Below are 21,969 nucleotides of genomic sequence, written 5' to 3' on the forward strand. Positions count from 1 at the left end.
GATTTATGGCATCCCCTCTCCACAATACACTGATATTTCCCTTCTCCACAATAACCAGCCCCAGCTCCCACAATCTCCCCTCCAGACCCCAAAACCATCTTTGTGACCTCTGCCGAACCCCCTCCACCACCTCCTTGCCTTTATTATCCTAAAACGAATTAAGGAAACCACACCATTTCCACCAGCGATTAACTCCAGCCATTCCCAAGGCGGGCCCGAAATGGCGGTGGCGGGGCCGGTCCTCCCGCCCGCTGGGGGGCGCTGTCCGCGGCGCGGGGCGCTCCGGGCCGGGCCCGGCCGCCTCCTCCCGGCGGCACCGCGGCCCACTCGCGCCGCCGCGGCGCCTATAAAGGGCCGCCCGCCGCCGCTTCCCGAAACCGCCGCCGCTTCCCGAAACCGCCGCCCCTCCGCTCGCCGAGGCCGCACCGTGTGAGTCCCGGTCGGGCCCGGCGCTGCCGACCCCGCCTCGGGTGGGAGCCGTGGGGAAGGGAGGGCTCGGGGGAGCGCGGTGCGCCGCGGCCGCGCCCTGGCCGCCCTCAGGCCGCCGCAGCCGCTGTGGTGTGTTTGGAATGCCTTTAGGCTGTCTAGCCGAGCTAGTTTTAAAAGAGATAGTTATATTAATGCGTGTTTGAGCTTTATTTATATATATATATATTTTTTTTTATTTCCTCAGAAAATCAACAGGCCGCCGTTCTGCAGAATCTGGGCTAAATCGAAGCAATATATATATATATATATATAAGAGACGTTGGGGTTTAGGAGGATTTGCCTCAAAGCGCTCGGGAGCCGGCGTATGAATTTTGGCGTCTTTTCCGATCCCTGCTCTCCAGGAGCCTTAACTTTGGGCTGTTTTTGCTGATTTTCAAGCCTGCACGACCCTCTCCGCTGCCGTGTCCCTGTGCCCACCCTGCCGCCCTTATCCCAACCTTCTGCCAGCCGCATCTTAGGCTTTTAATTAAAACTTCGAGTGCACCCCCAGAATTAATATTTATACAGAGCTCGCCTTGAGACCCCCCAAGTGAAAACCCCCAGCGGTTTTTAGCGCCGAGGGGAAGATGAACACGGCTGCCAGCAGTTACCCCATGGCCTCGCTGTACGTGGGGGATCTGCACCCCGATATCACCGAGGCCATGCTCTACGAGAAGTTCAGCCCTGCCGGGCCCGTGCTGTCCATTCGGGTGTGCAGGGATATGATCACCCGCCGCTCCCTGGGCTACGCCTACGTTAACTTCCAGCAGCCCGCAGATGGTAAGTGACAAAAGTGATAATTGTAGCCGCATCCGTGGCTTTTTTTCCCCCTCGTTTTTCACCCACGGATCCACGTGTTGCTGTATATTTGCCCGCTACGGCGTTACAGGGTGAGTCGTCTCTTTCTGGTGATGGCAAAGGAATATTTTTTACTCCTTGATGTCTACAAAGTGCCTTGTAAATGCATTTCTTTGTAACAGCTCCTTTAGACACGCCTGTTTCTTGCAGTGATACAAAATTTCGGAGACTTTCCTCACATAAGAAAATAATCCCTGCTGTGTTTCCCTTCATTCTGGGGTAGTTTGGGGCTGTTTCTCTGGGGATTTGTGCAGCCACTCCTGGCAGAGAAAGTTCAGAGCAGTCAGCCCTGGCTGAGTGCTCAATTAAATGACCGATCCTGTCACACTCCCAGTTTAATGAATTTAATATCTGTTGTGTTCAAGCAGGTGGATTTGCCTCCCAGTTTGGAAAGTGATGCTCTTGCTTTAAAGTGAAATAAAACGCTTTGTTCAATGCGTGGAAAGCCAGATTGTCTCATGTGCAGAAGCCACATTTGCTTTGCTTTTGCCAGACTATTTTTCTTTTCTTCACACTTTGTTTCCTGCTCAGAGCCAGGTGTTGCAGAGCTGAAGCAGCATGTGAAAGATGGGACAGGAGAGGTCATTTTGGAACACGTCTTTTCTGGAAGGAAAATGGGTCAGCGTTTTCTGCCCCAGTTTTCAGAGCTCTGCCTGCTGACTGCTGCAAGTTTGTTGCTCTGTGCTGGGGTTTAACAGCATCTCTGCGTGATGCAGGCATCCAAGTAGAGACGAGAGGGAGCTTTTCCCTTGAATTCAGAATCAGTTTGCAACAGTACAGATTTCAGCAACAAGTAAACTTTCCTTTAGCCTGTAGTAGGTTTTTTTCTTACTTTACATTTTTGCAGAGATTCCATTCTCTCCCAGGGCGGTTCCTTCTGGTGCCATTTCCTGGGACTGATCTCACTGAGCACTTTCGATCCTTTCCCTTGTCATGCTGATTAAAAGCTGACTGCCTAATTTCTCATTCACGGCACTCTCAAAAAAGCTTTTTTTTTTTTTTTGTTTTTGGCGGTGTATTTGTGTTTAAAGATTCTCAGAGAAGGGAGGAACCCGAGATCCTGTATTTGTGGTCCTATCCTGCCCTGAGTGCCTCTTATAAAACCACCTTAGTTAATTTATGTGCTGAACAAAGTTATCCCAGCTCACCTGCCTTCCTTAGGCTCTAATCTCAATTTTGCAGGATCACTGAAATAAAAACAAGCAGCAGAAACAAAGCCAGGAAGGAGCTCCAGCTTGGATTAGATAAATCTTGGGGAGATGGGGTGCAGAAGTGTAGATAAAATTCTCTCAAAGCAGAGAAAAGTGATCTCAGAAGGGATCAGTGGCTGGTCTGCACCTCGTACAAATACCCTCCCAACATATTCCAAGGTAATCTTTTATGGTAATAAATAGGCAGGAATTTAGGGGGAGGCTGCACCATCCTGGGCTGCTGGGGAGGCAGCAGACATTTTAGGAAGCTCCTGGACTTGAAGTGATCCTTGGAGCGAGTAAGGGGTGTCCTGTTACTGGCAGGTCTTAGAAGGTCAAGTGGTTTAAACCTAATCGTTGAGTGAATATCGGGACAGGGAAATAATCAAACTCCTCCTGGCCTCATGAGGAGATGTGAATTTCTGAATTTCTCCTGTCAAACTGCAGTGTGTGTCACCCCGCATAAATAAAAAATCCAGCTGCTGCACCCCGTGTGATGCAGCAGGACGTGGGCAGATAGTTTGGAAGAGGGTTGTGATCTTTCCAAAACAAACTGGACTATGAAGAACAGAATTTTTGTTGTAAAATGCAGAATTTTGGACTGCTTTCAAGGTGGCACTTGCCTGCATGAGGCTTCCTCAGAGGAGGAGGGATTCTGTGTTTTCTTCCAGGAATGTGTAATCAGAAATGCGCTTGGGCTTCATCCCACTAAATCTGAGAAAAGCTGAGGAGCACTGTAGGAATCCGGTTGGATTTATGGTTGAGAGAAGGTGCTTACAGTAATCAGGAGGTTTTGTGCTCTTCAGACTTCTTGTGGACACATTGTTTGAACTGGTGCTAAAAAGGTTGATAAATGATAGTTTGCATTTCCCTGGCACCTTTTGTGGACGGGTCAGGGCTTTGTAAATCTGAAGAAAGGAATGTTTTCACTTCTTTTTTAGTGTTCTAAAGCAGGATTCTGCCCCTGTGTCCACAGAGCAGCTCAAGCAGCCAGAACTCTTCCCCATTTCATGTCTCCAGGAGCTCACAGTCACATCTTGAGCATCCTCTGCACTTCAGGTTCCCGTGTCCAAACTGGGCCAAAACTTGTGATTTTTCTTTCTAATTTTTTACCTGCTGGAGGGATGCTGGACAGGCATTATCTGACTGGCAGTAATCTGCTGCAGGGAGGTTATTTTTAGGGAAAATGAGCTCTGCTGGTTTTGATTGCAGTTCCTTGCTGTAGTAACCAGGGAATGCTGAATTCTGAGCCTGTCATCCTGTGATAGGCAGAGTAAGGAAACATTTCAAAGTTCTGGCTAGTTCAGGCTCAGCGGTGGTTGTTAATATTTATTCCTTTTGACTGTGAAGAAGGGAAAGAAAAACTCAACAAACAAGCTGAATTTCTCTTTTCATGCCTTCCATGCAATTGAATTCCAAACACTGACAGTCAAGAATTCCAAACATTGACAGTCATGAAATGACAACTCAGGTTAATGAAACAGAGAAACTTCAGTTTGGCTGCAGAGATAAGGTGTTCTGAAAGCACAGGATAAACAGAATATTTCCCAAGCTAAGGAGGATCCCAGGGCTGGGAACAGAGATGTGTTTCTGTAGGAAAGTATAGATAAACTTGTTTGTTCTCCTCCTTGAAGACAGTGTAAAGGAGGAGCTGTGCAAGGCAAAAGGGAGGAGTTGGTACTGACACAAGCTTCATTGCAGCAGCATTTGGTTGTAACCTCAGTGATTGAGGAATTTAATTCTTTTGAATATGCACATCTCTTTAAAAACAGAAAAAAGTGGCTAAATTTGCACTGTGTGCTTTCCTTGTCAGGACTTTTTAGCTCAGTGAGAGCCCAGAGGTTTGGGGAGAGTAAAACTCCTTGTGTGGAGCTTCTCCTGGATTAATCTTGGGGTGTGAGGTTGGTTATCATTCTTCAAGCTCAAATCACTAATCCCAGCATTAACTCCGCATCTGTAAGGGAGGTTAATTGCTCTTGAGGCCTGAGGCAAACTGAGTTCAGGTGAAAATGAAATGAAAAGGAAGCCTGAAAGGGGCTGTGCGTGTGTTTAATGTTCTGTATGAGCTGCAGTCGAGTCTGCTGGAAGGATGACAGGAACCAGTGGGAGAGGAACAGATACAGGAACTGAAATGGCTGAAGCTTTGTGGCTTAAATAGCAGAAAATGAGAAGGTGTTTGCTCAGATGAAGGAAATGAATCAAATGTGCTCGGTGTGAGTCATTCACAGAGCTCTTGCAGATCCTTTGCGGGTTTTCTGAGGTTGCATTTCCACCTGTGGGTGTGGCACACATCCCTCGGGGAATCCATGTAGGGCTTTCACCGCTCACCAGAAATATCTGGGCGAATTTTAAACGCTGTGTAATAATAGAGTGGAACAGTAGCAACCTGCTGAAAGAGCAGTGCAATAGTATCTGCTCAGGGAGCTTGGGAGAACCAGGAGGAACTTCCTAACATCTCCAGGGCCTTCCCAGCTCCCCCTGCTTACAGCCACTGCTTGATCTGCTCCAAATGTTATCCAAATCCAAGTATTATTCATGTCATCCACCCAGTTTGTGCCCTTGCCAGCACATGCTTCTGCAGGACCTCTGCCTGCTATAAATAAACACTGCCAAATTTGACGAGCTGCACTCGCTGAGCTGCCTACACTAGGAAAGGACTGCAGCAAGAACCTGGCTTGCATGGACTCGGAGCAGCAGCTGGGGAATCATTTTAGCCTGGCAGTTAATTGCATTTAACACCTTGGTCTAAACAGAGCTGTTGGGAGTCCTTTAAATTGCATTTTTTTTTCCAAGCAGGGCTTGTTTCCAGCTGGATTTGTGTGTGGGGAGAACAGTGATGGTCCCACTTCAATTTAAAAAGCAGCAAGAATGAAAAAACACATTTTAAAGGACATGAAAAATCTGAGAAACTTCCATGCAGCAGTGGAAGGTGGCATTGGGGGTGGGGAGTGCAGGCTGTGGTAGGAAATGTTATAAATGCAATATCCCACTGGAATTCCTGGAGGTGGTTTTGGGACACGCTGAGGCTGCACAAGTCATGCACAATCCAAGTCATGTGCAAGGTGTTCAGATTGGTCTTTTCCTTAAATTTTCAGCTCCTGAAATGTAATCAGCAAATATCACAGGGTGAGGGTGGCCTGGGAGAACTGAGCCAAACAAAATTGGAAAAGTTTGGTTCTGCCCTGTTAATTTTCCATGATTTTAATGCACATCTTTCCATCTCTTTGCCTGCTCCATGCTGGGAATTAAGAGTCTTTCTTTCTTCTCTGCTCATTCCATGCTGGGAACGTTTTCTGGCACAGAACAGTGCGAGCATCTCAATTTTATGAACAAGATCCTGATGTGTGTATGTAATGATCCTTTTAATACACCAGCAGGCAGCAGAAATAGCCTCCTGGAGGGGGGGTTCAGTGCAGGTTAGAATGACAGGGCTGGTTTTTGAGAGTTTAAATAAACACTTCCCTGTTAATCAGATGGGGTGAACAGACTTTTTTTTTTTTTTTTTCTCAGAATTTTCTCAACTCTCTTGTCATCTTTAGCAACTTGGGAATCATTTTTTTGGCCACATAAGTTATGTAGAGGCTGACTCATGTCCTCACAGCCAGCCATGTGTTCGTGCACATTTTCCCTGACCTGACAGGGAGATGATCCTTCTCTCTGAATAGAAATGAGGATGGGGAGATGTGAGCTTCATGAAAAGCAAAACAGCCACACAGTCACTTTTTTTAAATTCATTTTTTTACCAGAGTTTCTTGCTTTTCCTTTCCTTCTTTGGGTGGAGTAGTTTGCCTTTATAATAATTCAGAATATAGCTAATAAACCAGGCATTTTGATATCCATTTTGCTTTGGTGGTGAATATATTGCTATAATGTAAATTTAAAGCCTGTGAAACCATTTATATACTTAGTGACTGTGCTGCAAAGAACTCCCTTGAAACACTGAGTTAAAAATCATTGATCACCTCTGATAATATCCCAGATGCCTCCACGAGCTGAGTAAAATTCAGAGAAAAGGATCACCTACCCCATAGAAACCTTTATTTTTTAACCAACCCCACAAATCTGTTCTTGGCTTCTCTTGCAGCTGAGCGAGCTCTCGATACCATGAATTTTGACGTGATCAAAGGGAAACCCATTCGCATCATGTGGTCCCAGAGGGACCCTTCCCTGAGGAAGTCAGGGGTTGGGAATGTCTTCATCAAGAACCTGGACAAATCCATTGATAACAAGGCACTTTACGACACCTTCTCGGCCTTTGGAAACATTTTGTCCTGCAAGGTGAGATGTGGTTACTTTGTCCAGTTCTTGTAGGGTGGGGACATGATCAGAGATTTGAGAGTGGTGAAAGGGACACTTCTTATCAAGTGTAAGGAACAGAATCACAGAATATTCTGAGTTAGGACACACGAGGCTCATCCAGTCCAACTCATTAAATGAATGATGCGTACAGAGATCAGTCCTGTCCAGTTGTTTTAGGGTGGGGACATGATCAGAGATTTGAGGTGAATTTGTGGTGAAAAGGGACACTTCTTACCAAGTGCAAGGAGCAGAATCACAGAATATTTTGAATTAGGACACATGAGACTCATCCAGTCCAACTCTTAAACAAATTGTGCCTACAGAGATCAGTCCTGTCCAGTTTTTAGGGTGGGGACATGATCAGAGATTTGAGAGTGGTGAAAGGGACACTTCTTATCATGTGTAAGAAACAGAATCACAGAATATTCTGAGTTAGGACACACGAGGCTCATCAAGTCCAACTCTTTAAATGAATGATGAGAGATCAATCCTGTCACCGTGGTGTTAAAACTCAAACTCTGAGAGGCAGAGTTGACCAAAAGCTCAGGGCTTGCTGAAATTCCATCAGATTTGGTCATGAAGTGCAGAAATGTGACACACAGCGGTGCCTGCCTGGTGCTGACCTGTCAGGACTGGGCATGAATGTGACACACAGCGGTGCCTACCTGGTACTGACCTGTCAGGACCGGGCATGAATGTGACACACAGTGGTGCCTGCCTGGTGCTGACCTGTCAGGACTGGGCAGGAATGTGGCACACAGTGGTGCCTACCTGGTGCTGACCTGTCAGGACCGGGCATGAATGTGACACACAGCGGTGCCTACCTGGTGCTGACCTGTCAGGACCAGGCAGGAATGTGACACACAGCGGTGCCTGCGTGGTGCTGACCTGTCAGGACCTGCCTCGCACCAACCTTTGGCAGTAAGGAAGGACCTTTTCAGAGGAGGGATTCTGACACCCAGCCTTGCTCCGTGTCCTGCAGGTGGTGTGTGATGAGAATGGCTCTAAGGGCTACGCCTTTGTGCACTTTGAGACGCAGGATGCAGCAGATAGAGCCATCGAGAAGATGAACGGCATGCTGCTCAACGACCGCAAAGTGTGAGTGTCACAGGCGGCAGCAGCAGCGCTCACATGCTCCGGGATGCATCTCGGTATTAACAGGGACACACAAGGCACTGGTTCTCCTGGCCCAAGCCTTGGCCTGCTACCTCTCCACTCCAGGGCTGGTGAGTGACCCTGCCCAAGCCATGGCCTGCTACCCCTCCATTCCAGGACTGGGGGGTTTCCCTGAGCGAGCCTTGATTTGTCACCTCTCTGCGAGCGGGCTGGGGTGGGTTCTGTCTAGGGCCAGTGGGAATTCCTGACCAGCCACAGCACAGGTGATTTTTCTGGTTGCTCTGTGGGCTCTTTGTTGTCCTCTGCTGTCACCCTTTCTTGTCCCCGTTCCCAGCTCCTACTGCACACTCATTCTTTTTGCCTCGCCGCAAGTCACACATTATTTTTTCATTTTTGAGACCGATCTCTTTATTGGGATTTTCTTTTTTTTTTTTATCTTACAGATTTGTTGGGAGATTCAAGTCTCGTAAAGAGAGGGAGGCTGAGCTGGGAGCCAAGGCGAAGGAATTCACCAATGTCTATATTAAAAACTTTGGGGATGACATGGATGATGAAAGACTAAAGGAGCTCTTCGGCAAATATGGTAAATACAGAAATATTTTTATTGTGACTATAAATTTCATGAAATGTGGGAGTTTGAGTATTACTGTGTAGTCCCTACCTGGGTCACTTTAATTGGAGCTATTATCTGGAATTTGATGATCTTGAAATACTTTTGATATTTTACTAACCCTGTCCCTTGGTAACAGGTAAAACTCTGAGTGTTAAAGTGATGACAGACCCCACTGGAAAATCCAAAGGCTTTGGCTTTGTAAGCTTTGAAAAGCACGAAGAGGCCAACAAGGTAGGACCAACTTTTATGTTGCTTGGATAACTTCAGAGAAGAAAAAACTTGATTTATCTTGAGAGCCTATTTCTGAAATGGAAGAAAATTCTGCCTCAGGCATGACCTCTTGTAGATGTGGGAACTTGGAAACCTTTTGCACCTTAATAGCTTGACATTCAAGGGTGACTTGGCATTCCTCCAGTTTCCTAGATCCACACAGAGTGCAGTGGTATAATCAAGAATGTTAATTGCTGGAGAAATACTACAGTGCAGGGCTGAAGGAGGAGGGCACCTAGAGTGAGAACATTGCTCAAAAATGGTATTTCTAAGCAGAATGCTTGTTAAAATGTAGTTTTAATTACAAGAAAGGGTGGGGGATGAATTTCCAAGTTAGTTCCATGGTGTGTCAGCTTGATTTCTGTGATAACTGCAGCTTGTCTTTAATGAGCCCGTTGTTAACAGGAGCAGTGCAAAGGTAACGTGCAAACTCTGATTTATTGCCTGGCAGGCAGGGGCACAGCTCTGGGCACTCCTGACAGGATCAGGGGCTGTCCTGCTGCAGCAGCTGAGAGTTTCCTCTTGAACCCTCTGTGCAGGCAGTGGAAGAAATGAACGGGAAGGACATCAATGGCAAAATGCTGTTTGTGGGCAGAGCACAGAAGAAGGCTGAGCGCCAGGCAGAGCTGAAAAGAAGGTTTGAGCAGCTGAAACAGGAGAGACTCAGCCGGTACCAGGTGAATAATCTGTTTGTTTTCTCAATTTAAGCATTATTTCTGGCCTGATGAAGGAATTGCCTGAGTAGTTATTGTGCTGTGAGACATCCTGGGTTAAAACACAGAGGTGTCTCCGTGGTGTTTGGTGGCAAAGGGGGCATCAGGGCTCAGTCTTGGTACTGAAAGTGTTTAGGAGGATGTGAGACAACAGGCATGAAGTCTCCTTGACTTTCAAATGAGGATCCCTGGAGAGATCTCTTGCTGCTCTCTGTAATTTGTGGCAGAACTGGGTCGTGTCAGAGGTGGCATCTGAAACTCCCCCACTCCCCGAGGTGCAGTGCTGGACTGGGGACTTGTGATGATGCCACAGGAAGGCAGAGGAAATCCAGACAAGCTCCCTTCCACCACAGTGGGACTTGTCTCTACGCCTTTGCAACATTTATCACCTTCAGCTTTGGGTGGTGTGGAAAGAACATGATGCTAAATTAAGAGTTTTCAGATAAATTACAGCTCTGGCAGATGGGTAACAGTTGATGTGCTTAAGATTTATTTTTTAATATGATTTTTTTTGTGAATGTCGTGCTGTTGTCTCCCTTGCAGGGTGTTAACCTGTACATTAAAAACCTAGATGACACTATAGATGATGAAAAACTGAGGAAGGAGTTCTCACCTTTTGGGTCAATAACGAGTGCCAAGGTATTGTGGGATTTGGGGGTTACTGGGATTTTAAAGCCTGAAGAAGGAATTGTTGTCTGACATGGGATTAAAGGGCTGTTTTTAACCTGGTTATTGTGATTCTGAGAACACCTTGGCTAGTAAATGGTGGGATTTCACTGAAATCTTCATTCCCTTACAGAAAGGGGTGGCAGGAAGTGTCAAACATGCTTGCCTGAGGTGACAAGCATGACATGGCACTTTCCTGTGTGCCTTCAGAACTGCACCAAATCTTTCCCATTCCTTACTGTGCGGTGTGGGCCTGGGGACACATGGTGCTGACAGCAACGCAGAGCAAATCCAGACAGGTGACTCTCGATGAGAACCTGTCTCTACACCTCTGCAACACGTCCTGCCTAAAATCTAACCACACATTCTTCAGCTCAGCTTGTGCTGCTACTCCATTAGCCACTGGTCTCTGCTGCAGGTGATGCTGGAAGATGGCCGGAGCAAAGGGTTTGGCTTTGTCTGCTTTTCCTCTCCAGAGGAGGCCACCAAAGCTGTGACAGAGATGAACGGGCGCATCGTGGGCTCCAAGCCCCTCTACGTGGCCCTGGCACAGAGGAAGGAGGAGAGGAAGGCCCATCTCACCAACCAGTACATGCAGCGCATCGCTGGCATGAGGGCCTTGCCTGCCAACACCATCATCAACCAGTTCCAGCCCGCTGCTGGCGGCTATTTCATGCCTGCCGTGCCCCAGGTGAGCTCCTGTGGGGGTTTCTAACCTGTGGTAATCTCACTGAGCCTTTCTTACGCCTGTAAACAACAGCCCCCAATGAGGGCTGCAGCAGTGGAGTTAATTCTGGGGCTTGCCTGTTCTCTTAATCCAACCTGAGTGTTGAGTCCTGGCTGCCAAAACACGTTGTAAACAATGTTTGTGATGCTGTAAACAATGTTTGTGATGCTGTAAACAATGTTTGTGATGCTGTAAACAATGTTTGTGATGCGCTTGGATGTTCCCTCTGAGCTTTTCTGATCTTCCTCCAGGCTCAGAGCAGACCCACTTACTATGCACCCAACCAAATGACACAGATGAGACCCAACCCACGATGGCAGCAAGGAGGGAGACCTCAAGGTGAGAACGCCAGAGGCTGTTTTGGTTGTAAAACCCTTTGGGGGCTGTGCTTCCCAACAGGAACAATTAATGGTCCTTCCCAGGGCCAGGAGCTGGCCTCTGATCCCGGCATACCCCGTGTGTTGGGAAGGATGAAGTAGAAAGGCCTTGTAAATATGATGATTTACAAATAAATAGATTTACAGATAAATAGATTCTGGGAGTATGAGACCAACAAGTGAGATAGAAATGAAAGCAAGCTTTGAGATTTAGGGTGTGGGGTACAGGGCCATCAGAGAGTGAATAATGATGTGCCAAGCTGAGGGCCAGCTCCCTTGATTAAACAATTAAACCCTTCTGCTTGCCTTAGGTAATGGGACAGTTCTATTGGCTGTATGTAAATGTTGTTATCTTATATTAGATTGGTTGGTCCAACACAGACTATTCAACTTGGAAAGATATTTATTGTACGGTTACCAGAACCTCTCTTCCCCCTCTTTTCCCCTCTCTCTTCCCCCTCTTTCCCCTCTCTCTCTTCCCCCTCTTTCCCCTCTCTCTCTTCCCCCCTCTTTCCCCTCTCTCTCTTCCCCCCTCTTTCCCCTCTCTCTCTCCCCCCTCTTTCCCCTCTCTCTCTCCCCCCTCTTTCCCCTCTCTCTCTCCCCCCTCTTTCCCCTCTCTCTCTCCCCCCTCTTTCCCCTCTCTCTCTTCCCCCCTCTTTCCCCTCTCTGGCCCCTCTTTCCCCTCTCTGGCCCCTCTTTCCCCTCTCTGGCCCCTCTTTCCCCTCTCTGGCCCCTCTTTTCCCCTCTCTCTCTCTTTCCTCTTTTCCCCTCTCTCTCTCTTTCCTCTTTTCCCCTCTCTCTCTCTTTCCTCTTTTCCCCTCTCTCTCTGGCCCCTCTTTCCCCTCTCTCTCTGGCCCCTCTTTCCCCTCTCTCTCTGGCCCCTCTTTCCCCTCTCTCTCTGGCCCCTCTTTCCCCTCTCTCTCTGGCCCCTCTTTCCCCGCTCTCTCTGGCCCCTCTTTCCCCGCTCTCTCTGGCCCCTCTTTCCCCTCTCTCTCTTCCCTCTTTCCCCTCTCTCTCTGGCCCCTCTTTCCCCGCTCTCTCTGGCCCCTCTTTCCCCGCTCTCTCTGGCCCCTCTTTCCCCTCTCTCTCTTCCCTCTTTCCCCTCTCTCTCTCTTCCCTCTTTCCCCTCTCTCTGGCCCCTCTTTCCCCTCTCTCTGGCCCCTCTTTCCCCTCTCTCTGGCCCCTCTTTCCCCTCTCTCTCTGGCCCCTCTTTCCCCTCTCTCTCTTCCCTCTTTCCCCTCTCTCTCTCTTCCCTCTTTCCCCTCTCTCTCTGGCCCCTCTTTCCCCTCTCTCTCTTCCCTCTTTCCCCTCTCTCTCTGGCCCCTCTTTCCCTGCTCTCCTGGCCTGCTTTAGCTGTTCCTAGCAGCCACAAGCAAGGCCCTCACAATAAACCACATCCTACCCCTGCTGCTTTGCTTATAGAGATACTTTGTCCCCGACTCTACCCTCACAGGGTAACCCCTACACCCCTGATTTTCTGATCCCTCCCATGCACCACCCCTGTAGCTGCCTGTCCTGCCTTTCCAGCTGCTTCCCTTCTGAGGATTTCCCCTCTTTCCATCCCTCAGGTTTCCAGGGAATGCCCAGTGCCATGCGCCAGTCGGGGCCGCGGCCCGCCCTGCGCCACCTGGCCCCCGCCAACGCCGCCGCCTCCCGCGGGCTCCCCGCTGCTGCACAGAGAGTCGGTAAGGAGGGGGCTCCTCCTGGGCTTTTCCTCCTCTCTGCGAGGGAGGAGGATGCTGTAGAGACTCGACTTTTACTCCCAAAAATGGTTGTGAGACCTGAGGTGTCTGCAAAGAGCAGAGGCAGCACCTGCCTCATTCCCGTTCCTCGCTGTGCAGTGCAGGGCTGGGGGATTTGGTGCTACAGCACAGCAGTGGAAATCCAGATGGTTCCTCACTGGTTTGGGACTCATCTCTACACCTCTGCAACACCACTCAAAAATCTCTGGAGCTTACGGGTTTTGCTTTCAGAGGAGAGCACCCAAATTCAGTTTTTTTCCAGCTGCAAAACAAAAAATATAGAATCTATGGATTGATTCCAGGGAGAACAGCCCCTTCCTGAAGAAGACAGCTGCACTTTGGTTTCTGAAGAAGTATCACCATGCAGAGCATAGTGTGAATTCAGAATTAAAACCAGACATCCCAAGCTGTTTGCATGTTGCTGCAGGTGTTTGTCACCGTGTTCTCCTTCCTTTGCAGGTGTTGGCACAGCAGCACAGAATTTGGCTCCCCGTCCTCCTGTAGCTGCCCCTGCTCCCAGGGCTGTCCCTCCTTACAAATACGCCTCAAGTGTCCGCAGCCCACACCCAGGTGTCCAACCTCTGCAGGTACCACAGGGGCTGGGAAATCCTTACAGTTTCACGTGCAACTGAAGTATTTTTATAGAAACTTCAAGCTGCTTTTATGACCCAGACAGTCCTAATTTGGAATTTAAAGAGCTGGCAGTTGTGCCTTTGCCAGGGGCATCCTGGTTGGTTGATCTGTCTTGTACTCACAAGCCCTTCTGTAGCCAGACTGGCTGTAAGGATATTTTTCTTGATTCTTTGTTCCCGTTTTGCAACCATTTAAGTCTCTCTCCTCTTTGCCAAGTTCTCACTGGGGTATCATTGAAAGAAAGAGCACCACCCACACCCACTGGATCAACATCTCATGATGTTTGGTCCAGTTTTTGTGAGATATTTACGGTGTTCCTGTGTGACATTCTAGCTCCACACTTGCAGGGAGTGTTTGTGAATCTTACCTGCCCTTTTCTGAAGCTGAGGTGTTCTGTAGGCTTGACAAAGGTTGTGTTTTAGGAGGGAACATCTTAGAATTGTCTAAACATGAAGCAATCAGCCTCATACTTATTCCAAACCCCTTGTCTGCCCTTTCCAGGCACCTCAGCCTGCAGTGCATGTGCAGGGCCAGGAGCCACTGACAGCCTCCATGCTGGCTGCTGCCCCTCCCCAGGAGCAGAAACAGATGCTGGGTGAGTAAACCCCCATCATTTCTCATCCCCTCAGGTTTCAAAGACCAAAACTCATCCGTCTGAACTCCTTTTCCTCCCTCAGGAGAACGTCTGTTCCCCCTGATCCAAGCTATGCACCCCAGCCTGGCGGGGAAGATCACTGGAATGCTGCTGGAGATCGACAACTCGGAGCTGCTGCACATGCTGGAATCCCCAGAGTCCCTCCGCTCCAAGGTGAGCTCCTGTGCTCCTTTTTTTTGTGTGTGAGGCCTTTGAGAAGGGAGAAAATCCCACTGGATTTGTGTCCCCAGGTGGAGGAGGCCGTGGCAGTGCTGCAGGCTCACCAAGCCAAGAAAGAAGCTGCCCAGAAAGTGGGAGTGGTTGCTGCTACCTCTTGAAACCAGGACGACTGGTGAGTGTCTCAGTCCTCAGTGAAAAGCTTCCAGAATCAATAAATAAAACAGTTGTTAGTGAACAACAACTCTCAATAAGGAAATCCTTGGAATGTTGGAATATTCCCTAGCCTGGAGCAACTTTTCTCTCTCTTTTTCCCCTCTAGGATACAAAGAAGCCAAATAATCCCTTCCTACACATCAGCTCAAGATGTTTGAAGATCCTTCACTGTCCTGCAGATCTCAAGGCCATGCATTGTATCACATAGTTATATTGCATTTTGTAAATTAATCTTAAAGATCTTATTTAAAAAGCAAACTCTGAAGCTCGAGGTTTCCAAAACCAGAATGTTGAGGGGGTTTGCAAGCTTCTCCTTTGCCTGAACAGAGCTGCCCCTTGTGTCTTCTAAAAGAGGACGTTGAGGATTTCAAGCTGGAAGTATTTTTGTGAGTTTGTGTTTAATTGAACAATCCAGTTTGGAAAGTTTGGAAAACATTTATCAATAAAGGAATAAACTTGCACTGTGTTTGTCATCAGTTCTGTCTTGGATAAAAAAACAGGGTGTGAAATTAAACTGATGGGCAGTTATTGGGGGTGAATACATTAAGCAGGGATTTGACTTACTCTGCTTGCTAATTTTGGATAATGAGTATTTTGAGGCAGATGAGTTAAAATTATGCCTGGGGCAGTGTCTGAAGGGGTGGTGGCTGTAAAGAGTGACTAAGAAAGGCTGGGGAGGTATTTTCAAGTGAGGGGTAAAAGGGTTTGGGCTCTGTTTTTGTCATGGGCTGTTCTTTGTTCACATTTCTACATTTTCAGCTGCATCTTTCATGGTTCTGCTGCTTACACTCCAAAGATGGCTGAGTTTTGGCACTGGGATAAATCCTTTGCCAACTTATTTTGGGTGATCCTTTGGGATAAAAAGCTGTTCAGGTAAACAGAGAGCACGCACTAATTCTGAAAGGAAGAATCACGGATGGGCTAAGCTTGGAGAAGACCTCCCCAATCCAAAAATTAAATCCAAGGTAAAATACTTCATTCAGGCTGGAGCTGAACTGCCCACTGTGTCAGTTTTGACTTTTGAAACCTGAGGGGATGAGAAATGATGGGGTTTTATTTCCCCAGCCTCTGTTTCTGCTCCCAGGGAGGGGCAGCAGCCACAGCACGGAGGCTGCCGGTGCCTCCTGGCCCTGCAGGCTGCCTGGAAAGGGCAGAGCAGGGCTCTGAAACGTGGCTGATTGCTTCGTGTTTAGACAATTCTGAGATGTTTATCCTAAAACGCCATCTCTGCAAGCCTACACAACACCTCAGCTTCAGAAAAGGGTGGGTAAGGTGCAGTGGAAAAGCCTGGATGGGGTGGAAGGAGCGTGCAGGGCTGCAGGACCGATGGATTCTCTTCCATAAACATGAACCGGCGTGGAAGGAGCGTGCCCAGGTTCAGAACTGATGGATTCTCTCTCCCATAAACACAAACCGGGGTGGAAGGATGGTACCTGGGTGCAGAATCCCTGGATTTTCTCCCCAAACACAAACCAGGGTGTAAGGATGGCACCCAGGTTCAGAATCCCTGGATTTTCTCCCCCAAACACAAACCAGGGTGTAAGGATGGTACCTGGGTGCAGAATCCCTGGATTTTCTCCCCAAACACAAACCAGGGTGTAAGGATGGCACCCAGGTTCAGAATCCCTGGATTCTCTCCCCTAAACACGAGCCGAGGATGGTACCCGGGTGCAGAACTGATGGATTTTTCTCCCCAAACACAAACCAGGGTGGAAGGATGGCACCCAGGTTCAGAATCCCTGGATTCTCTCCCCAGCCGCTCTCCCCCGCCCCGGCGCGGCCCCGGCGGAGGCGGAGCGCTGGCGATGCCGCCGTTCCGGGGCGGGCCGGGCTGAGCCGTTCCGGGCCACCGGGGGCACCATGGCGGCCACCAAGCGGGTGCTGTACGTGGGTGAGTGGCCGGGCCGGGGGACCCCCGAGGGGACCCCCGAGGGGACCCCCGCGGGGCCGGGGCCGCCGGCGGTGCGCGGTGACCGCTGGCCGCCCCGCAGGCGGGCTGGCCGAGGAGGTGGACGAGAAGGTGCTGCACGCCGCCTTCATCCCCTTCGGAGACATCACCGACATCCAGATCCCGCTGGACTACGAGACCGGTGCGTGCCCGGGCGGCCGGAGCACCCCTGGGTGCGGGTTTGGGTGCGGGCGGTGTTCCCGGGATGGGCACCGGGGTGTCCGTGCCGCCCCTGAGCCCTCCCTTCCCTCCCTTCCCTCCCTCCAGAAAAGCACCGCGGGTTCGCCTTCGTGGAGTTCGAGCTGGCAGAGGTGAGGAACCGGCAGCGTTTGGGGTTTTTGCTCCTCTTGGGGGTTTTGGGATGGATCCTCCTCTTCCTGCTGGAGAATTCTGTGAAATCGGGATACCCACCACAGAATTCAGATGTTGTTCTGCTCTTTCACTTTTCCCATTTTCTCTTGGGCTGAAGTTTCCCCTTTTCCTGTTTCCAGCCCAAACTGCTGCCCTGCCACTGACCCTGCCTGGGTTTCTTGGTTTCATGGCCACCATGGGCTGTCATATATATAAATAAATGTTAATAATGGTTTTATTTTGATTTCTTGGCAGGATGCAGCAGCAGCTATTGACAACATGGTATGGGCCCTGCTCCCACCCCTGTTCCCTGTGGCTTTGCTGCCCTGGGTGCTACAGAGCTCTGTCCTCTGAGCTCTGCAGGGCTTTGGGGGGCACGGTGGTTTTATACCTTCTGGTGGGCTTTGTTGTGCTTTTTTCCCCTCTGCAGAACGAATCTGAGCTCTTTGGCAGGACAATCCGTGTGAACCTGGCCAAACCCATGCGGATTAAAGAGGGATCCTCCAGGCCTGGTGAGCTGGAACAACCCAGGGGATGCTCGGAGCTCCTGAGCTGAGCTGTGGCCCTTTGGGTCAGTTCCTGTGCTCTGACCTTTCCTTTCGTGGCCACAGTCTGGTCAGATGATGAGTGGCTGAAGAAGTTTTCAGGGAAGACTTTGGAGGAGAACAAAGAGGAGGGAGAAGCAGAGGCCCCCAAAGCAGAGGCACAGGAGGTGGGAAAAACAACCAGCACCATCTGTATCCCCCTTATCCCAAAGGATGAGCACATAAAGCCGGAGACAGAGCACAGAAACATCCACCACAACTTCCTTTTCTTTCTTCTCCTGCCCAGGACGAGCCTCCTGCCAAGAAATCCCGGGTGAACCCCCAGGTGTACATGGACATCAAGATCGGGAACAAGCCGGCGGGGCGGCTGCGGATCCTGCTGCGCTCCGACGTGGTGCCCATGACCGCGGGTGAGCAGCGCCTCAGCCTCCCCTCCCGGCTGTTGGAGTCCAGGATATTCTTCTGGCTGCTCTGGAGGGTTTGGAGACTGTACAGGAGGGTTTGGAGACTGTACAGGAGGGTTTGGAGACTGTCCAGGAGGGTTTGGAGACTGTACAGGAGGGTTTGGAGACTGTACAGGAGGTTTGGAGACTGTCCAGGAGGGTTTGGAGACCAGACAGGGGGTCTGGGGTCTGTCCAAGGGGGTCAGTCAGACCCACACAGATCCCAGGAGGACACTGACCCTGATTCCTGTCCATGGCAGTGAACACTCACACGCAGGGAGAATCACAAACCCTAAGAATTTAAAATAAGTAGTAGATGGTTTATTATAGAATATAAATATAGAAATTAGGATTCTTAATATATGGGGCTGAAGAGGCAAGATGGAGGAATTGGGGAGTGGCCCCTGTCCTCCTTGTTCTTGCTGTTCCCCCATCTTGTGCTGAGTTGAGTTTTAGAGATTAGCTTAGAGTAGAACTGACATGTTAGTATAAGTAGTAAGTATTAGTAAAATTTTGTAAATAAAAAATACGTCTCAGACAGTAGTTAAGTCAAAAGTACCGTACTTAAAGTGCGGGGCTCTCTAATCCACCCCAGTCCAGCTGCGTGTCCTGCTTTGCTAGAGACGCCTTGCAAAGCTAGACAAGAACTGATAAATAATTAAAAATAAACAGCTTAATAACACAAACTGCTAGACTCAACTTGTTGTCTCTAGCTTCAGTGTGAAACACCCAAGGCGAAGAGAAGACTAAAAACCTGATTACCTCTAGAAACAGCAACCTTAAAAAACCCCTTATTTCCTTGGGGCCAGCAACCCCAAGGAAAATTTCAGAGAAGCAACAACCCTAAACCCGGGGACCCCCAGCCTACCACAGCCCTCACCTTCCTTCCTTTTACCCCCCTCCATGCAGAGAATTTCCGCTGCCTCTGCACCCACGAGAAGGGATTTGGCTTCAAGGGCAGCAGCTTCCACCGCGTCATCCCCCAGTTCATGTGCCAGGCCGGGGACTTCACCAACCACAACGGCACCGGCGGAAAATCCATCTACGGGAAGAAGTTTGATGATGAGAACTTCATCCTCAAGCACACAGGGCCAGGTAAAGCCGTCTGCTTTAGGGGCAGGGGCTGGAGAGAAAGTGGCTCAGCAGCATCTGGGGACCACATTTGGGCTTTTCTGGCCTTATTGATAGCAGCAGCTCTGAATTATAATTATAGTAGTTGTAATATTAATTATTGGCCAGATTATTCTGCCAAATTCAGACCTTTATGTCTCACCAAGCAGAAATGCTTTGCTCCCTCTCCACCCACTTTATTTGCAGTATTACCTAAAGGAAAACCAATTTCAAAGCTGCTTTTCCTGCTTGATTTTTAACGAGGGATGTCGCAGCATGACTGTGAAAAGAAGGAGCAAGCCAGCAGGTTTATCTCCCTACAAACTTTAGCTTTGCTGTTACTGCAGCTAAAAATAGCCAAGCATCTTTCACACTTGTGTTTCTCAAGCATAGCTGATTTCCAGAAGTTTCTGTGGGTATCCAGCAGCTCCCCCGAATCCGGCGGTGTTTTTGCGGGATGTGGGGATGGGGCTGGGCTGGAGCTGAGCCATAACCGTGCCCTGTGTGACCCCAGGGATGGTGTCCATGGCAAACTCAGGCCCCAACACCAACGGCTCCCAGTTCTTCATCACGTGTGACAAGACGGACTGGCTGGACGGGAAGCACGTGGTGTTCGGGGAGGTGACCGAGGGCATGGACGTGGTGCGGGAGATCGAGGTGGGTGAGGGCAGGGGGTGCTGGGGGAAGAAACCCTGAGGATTCATGCCTGGAATTGCTGCTTTTTCCTTGCTTTTTATCCCTGCTCTTTCCTCCAAGGCTCAGGGCACCAAGGATGGGAAGCCGAAGCAGAAGGTGATCATCTCTGACTGCGGGGAGTGCCCGTGAGCTCGGTGCTCCGAGGGGCTGGGACACTCCAGGGACACCCCAGGGACACCCCAGGGACACCCCAGGGACACCCCAGGGACTCCAGCACTCCCCATCCTGCACCTTTCCATTGGAATTCCCCTCCAGAGGTTCCTGTAGGCAGGATTTGTCCTTCCTGGGATAAATCTCTTCCAAGCCTGCGCTGCCCCAGCAGGGCTGGGCTGGTCCTGCTGCCGTGTTCTGGGGAAGGAATTTATATTTGGTAAAAATAAAACCTAGTTTTGAAAATGCTGAGGGTCTGGCTGCTGAATTCCCTCTGTGAAGCTGGTCTTTGAGCAAAGATCCTTTTTTTTTTTTTTAATATTTGCCCTCATCTTCATTAATTCATGCCTAAATGCTGGCTCCAGGGGAAGGAGATGCTGTGCCAGGGAAAGAGGAGCTGAGCTAAACCTCTTGTGTTTATTCCTCAGCAGCTTCTTGTGGAGGTGTTTTTGGCTCTGTAATGTCCTTTTCCAGCAGCAGAGGGAGGCAGGTCCCTGGGATGTGTAAGAACACGGTGAGGACAAGGAACACCAGGAAATGAGGGAGCTCTTGGGGTAATAAAGAGGAAAAAAACCCAGAGGGATGAGGCTGTAGGGAAGGATTTGCAGAGTGGGATAAACCACATGGATTTATCGTTCCTGTGGTGGGCAGCCCTGGCTTTGCACTGAAAGGTGACCAGGAAGGGACGGATTTGGGGTTTTCTGTGAAATTAGGGAAGGGATGTTTGGCTCTGAGCCTGTGCAGGTATTGGCAGGAGGGATGAGGCTGCTGAGGTGGAGGGGAGGATCTGATGTTCGGATTTTGGGGATGCTTGGAAGTGTTTGTGGGATTTGGGGTTTGCCCAGCCCCTCACAAGTCAGGGGTGTTGCTTTTCCATAAGAATTGCTTTTTTTTCCACTTGCTGGTTTCCTAGGGTGTTTGGGGGTCGTGCATTGTCCTAAAACTGAGACAAGATGAGATGCAAGGATGTGATCCACACAAACCAGCCCAGCTTTCCCCTTCCTTGCTCCCTTCTTTTTGTTTAAATCCCACATTTTAAAGTCAGCAAGACCTGAGAGTCCAGAGGCAGGGGAAGGTCTGAGTGGAGGCACAAATCCATGGAGCCAGGATTGCATCCTGAGCTGGATTTTGTGTGGAATTAGATCCATGGTTTTTGTGTGGAATTAGATCCCCAGGATTGCATCCTGGGCTGGATTTCCCCAGGACTGCATCCTGGGCTGGATTTTGTGTGGAATTAAATCCTCAGGATTGCATCCTGAGCTGGATTTTATGTGGAATTAGATCCCCAGAATTGCATCCTGAGCTGGATTTTCTGTGGAATTAGATCAGGATTGCATCCTGCGCTGGATTTTGTGTGGAATTAGATCCATGGATTTTGTATGGAATTAGATCCCCAGGATTGCATCCAGGGCTGGATTTTCTGTGGAATTAGATCCATGGATTTTATGTGGAATTAGATCCCCAGGATTGCATCCTGAGCTGGATTTTATGTGGAATTAGATCCATGGATTTTGTGTGGAATTAGATCCCCAGGATTGCATCCTGAGCTGGATTTCATGTGGAATTAAATCCCCAGGATTGCATCCTGAGCTGGATTTTGTGTGGAATTAAATCCCCAGGATTGCATCCTGAGCTGGATTTTGTGTGGAATTAGATCCATGGATTTTATGTGGAATTAGATCCCCAGGGTTGCATCCAGGGCTGGATTTTATATGGAATTACACACCCAGAGGAGCAGGACCTTTCCTTGGCGAGCTGGGCACTGACAGGGAGCAAACCTTTCTTATTTTGGTGGGGTTATTGTGATTTTTCCCCAATTTGTGCCAGATTCTTTCCTTGTTCATTGATGTGAGGTTCCCAGGTAGCCGAGCTGAGAACCAGGACAGGCTTTTTCCTTTTAAAATCAGAGTAAATAAAGAATTTAATTGTGCAAATAAGCCTGGGGAAGCTGCCTGGGACTGGTGTGGTCACAGCCCCGTTGGGAGCCCACGGGATGGGCACAGCCTGACCTAAAACTCACATCAGGG

At 49.3% G+C, this 21,969-nt stretch overlaps 2 protein-coding genes and 3 non-coding genes across 6 annotated transcripts; all 5 read left to right on the top strand.

The window, feature by feature from the left end:
* Positions 1-273: 273 nt before the first annotated feature.
* PABPC4 (poly(A) binding protein cytoplasmic 4) lies at positions 274-15,154 on the top strand. 2 transcript variants are annotated; one of them, XM_063418935.1, is made up of 16 exons: positions 276-429; positions 674-1,248; positions 6,601-6,794; positions 7,798-7,913; positions 8,375-8,514; positions 8,681-8,775; positions 9,354-9,491; positions 10,071-10,166; positions 10,612-10,884; positions 11,172-11,259; positions 12,866-12,982; positions 13,499-13,626; positions 14,174-14,267; positions 14,350-14,480; positions 14,558-14,658; positions 14,806-15,154. In XM_063418935.1, the coding sequence occupies exons 2-15, from the start codon at positions 1,056-1,058 to the stop codon at positions 14,642-14,644; spliced, it is 1,890 nt and encodes a 629-aa protein (XP_063275005.1). In that variant the 5' UTR covers positions 276-429; positions 674-1,055; the 3' UTR covers positions 14,645-14,658; positions 14,806-15,154. The 2 variants fall into 2 exon arrangements, with proteins under 2 accessions (XP_063275006.1, XP_063275005.1); XM_063418936.1 differs by lacking the exons at positions 12,866-12,982; positions 13,499-13,626; positions 14,174-14,267; ... (1 more) ...; positions 14,558-14,658; positions 14,806-15,154 and adding an exon at positions 12,651-12,856 and having other exon boundaries at positions 274-429.
* On the top strand, positions 9,776-9,911 carry LOC134561889 (small nucleolar RNA SNORA55). Its single transcript, XR_010083002.1, has one exon. It is a non-coding gene; the product is annotated as a small nucleolar RNA SNORA55 (small nucleolar RNA).
* LOC134561888 (small nucleolar RNA SNORA55) lies at positions 10,408-10,535 on the top strand. Its single transcript, XR_010083001.1, has one exon. It is a non-coding gene; the product is annotated as a small nucleolar RNA SNORA55 (small nucleolar RNA).
* Positions 13,106-13,233, top strand: LOC134561890 (small nucleolar RNA SNORA55). The gene has a single exon (XR_010083003.1). It is a non-coding gene; the product is annotated as a small nucleolar RNA SNORA55 (small nucleolar RNA).
* Positions 15,155-16,469: 1,315 nt separating the features above from the next.
* On the top strand, positions 16,470-20,191 carry PPIE (peptidylprolyl isomerase E). Its single transcript, XM_063418984.1, has 10 exons — positions 16,470-16,590; positions 16,691-16,789; positions 16,915-16,958; positions 17,254-17,280; positions 17,429-17,510; positions 17,610-17,710; positions 17,830-17,953; positions 18,896-19,081; positions 19,611-19,753; positions 19,853-20,191. Exons 1-10 carry the CDS (start codon positions 16,560-16,562, stop codon positions 19,919-19,921), a joined length of 906 nt encoding a protein of 301 aa, XP_063275054.1. The 5' UTR covers positions 16,470-16,559; the 3' UTR covers positions 19,922-20,191.
* The last annotated feature ends 1,778 nt before the right edge of the window (positions 20,192-21,969 follow it).

This window comes from Prinia subflava, chromosome 24, assembly GCF_021018805.1.
Source record: "Prinia subflava isolate CZ2003 ecotype Zambia chromosome 24, Cam_Psub_1.2, whole genome shotgun sequence".
In the NCBI taxonomy this organism is placed as follows: domain Eukaryota; kingdom Metazoa; phylum Chordata; class Aves; order Passeriformes; family Cisticolidae; genus Prinia; species Prinia subflava.

What these genes read in the sequence shown, in the direction of transcription:
- PABPC4 (XM_063418935.1), top strand. Translation starts at nt 1,056, where the DNA reads ATGAACACGGCTGCCAGCAGTTACCCCATGGCCTCGCTGTACGTGGGG. An exon ending in AGCACGAAGAGGCCAACAAG is followed by an intron (nt 8,776 to 9,353) that starts GTAGGACCAACT and finishes CCCTCTGTGCAG; the next exon opens with GCAGTGGAAGAAATGAACGG. An exon ending in TCATGCCTGCCGTGCCCCAG is followed by an intron (nt 10,885 to 11,171) that starts GTGAGCTCCTGT and finishes ATCTTCCTCCAG; the next exon opens with GCTCAGAGCAGACCCACTTA.
- PPIE (XM_063418984.1), top strand. Translation starts at nt 16,560, where the DNA reads ATGGCGGCCACCAAGCGGGTGCTGTACGTGG. An exon ending in TGGAGTTCGAGCTGGCAGAG is followed by an intron (nt 16,959 to 17,253) that starts GTGAGGAACCGG and finishes ATTTCTTGGCAG; the next exon opens with GATGCAGCAGCAGCTATTGA. An exon ending in CAGCAGCTATTGACAACATG is followed by an intron (nt 17,281 to 17,428) that starts GTATGGGCCCTG and finishes TCCCCTCTGCAG; the next exon opens with AACGAATCTGAGCTCTTTGG.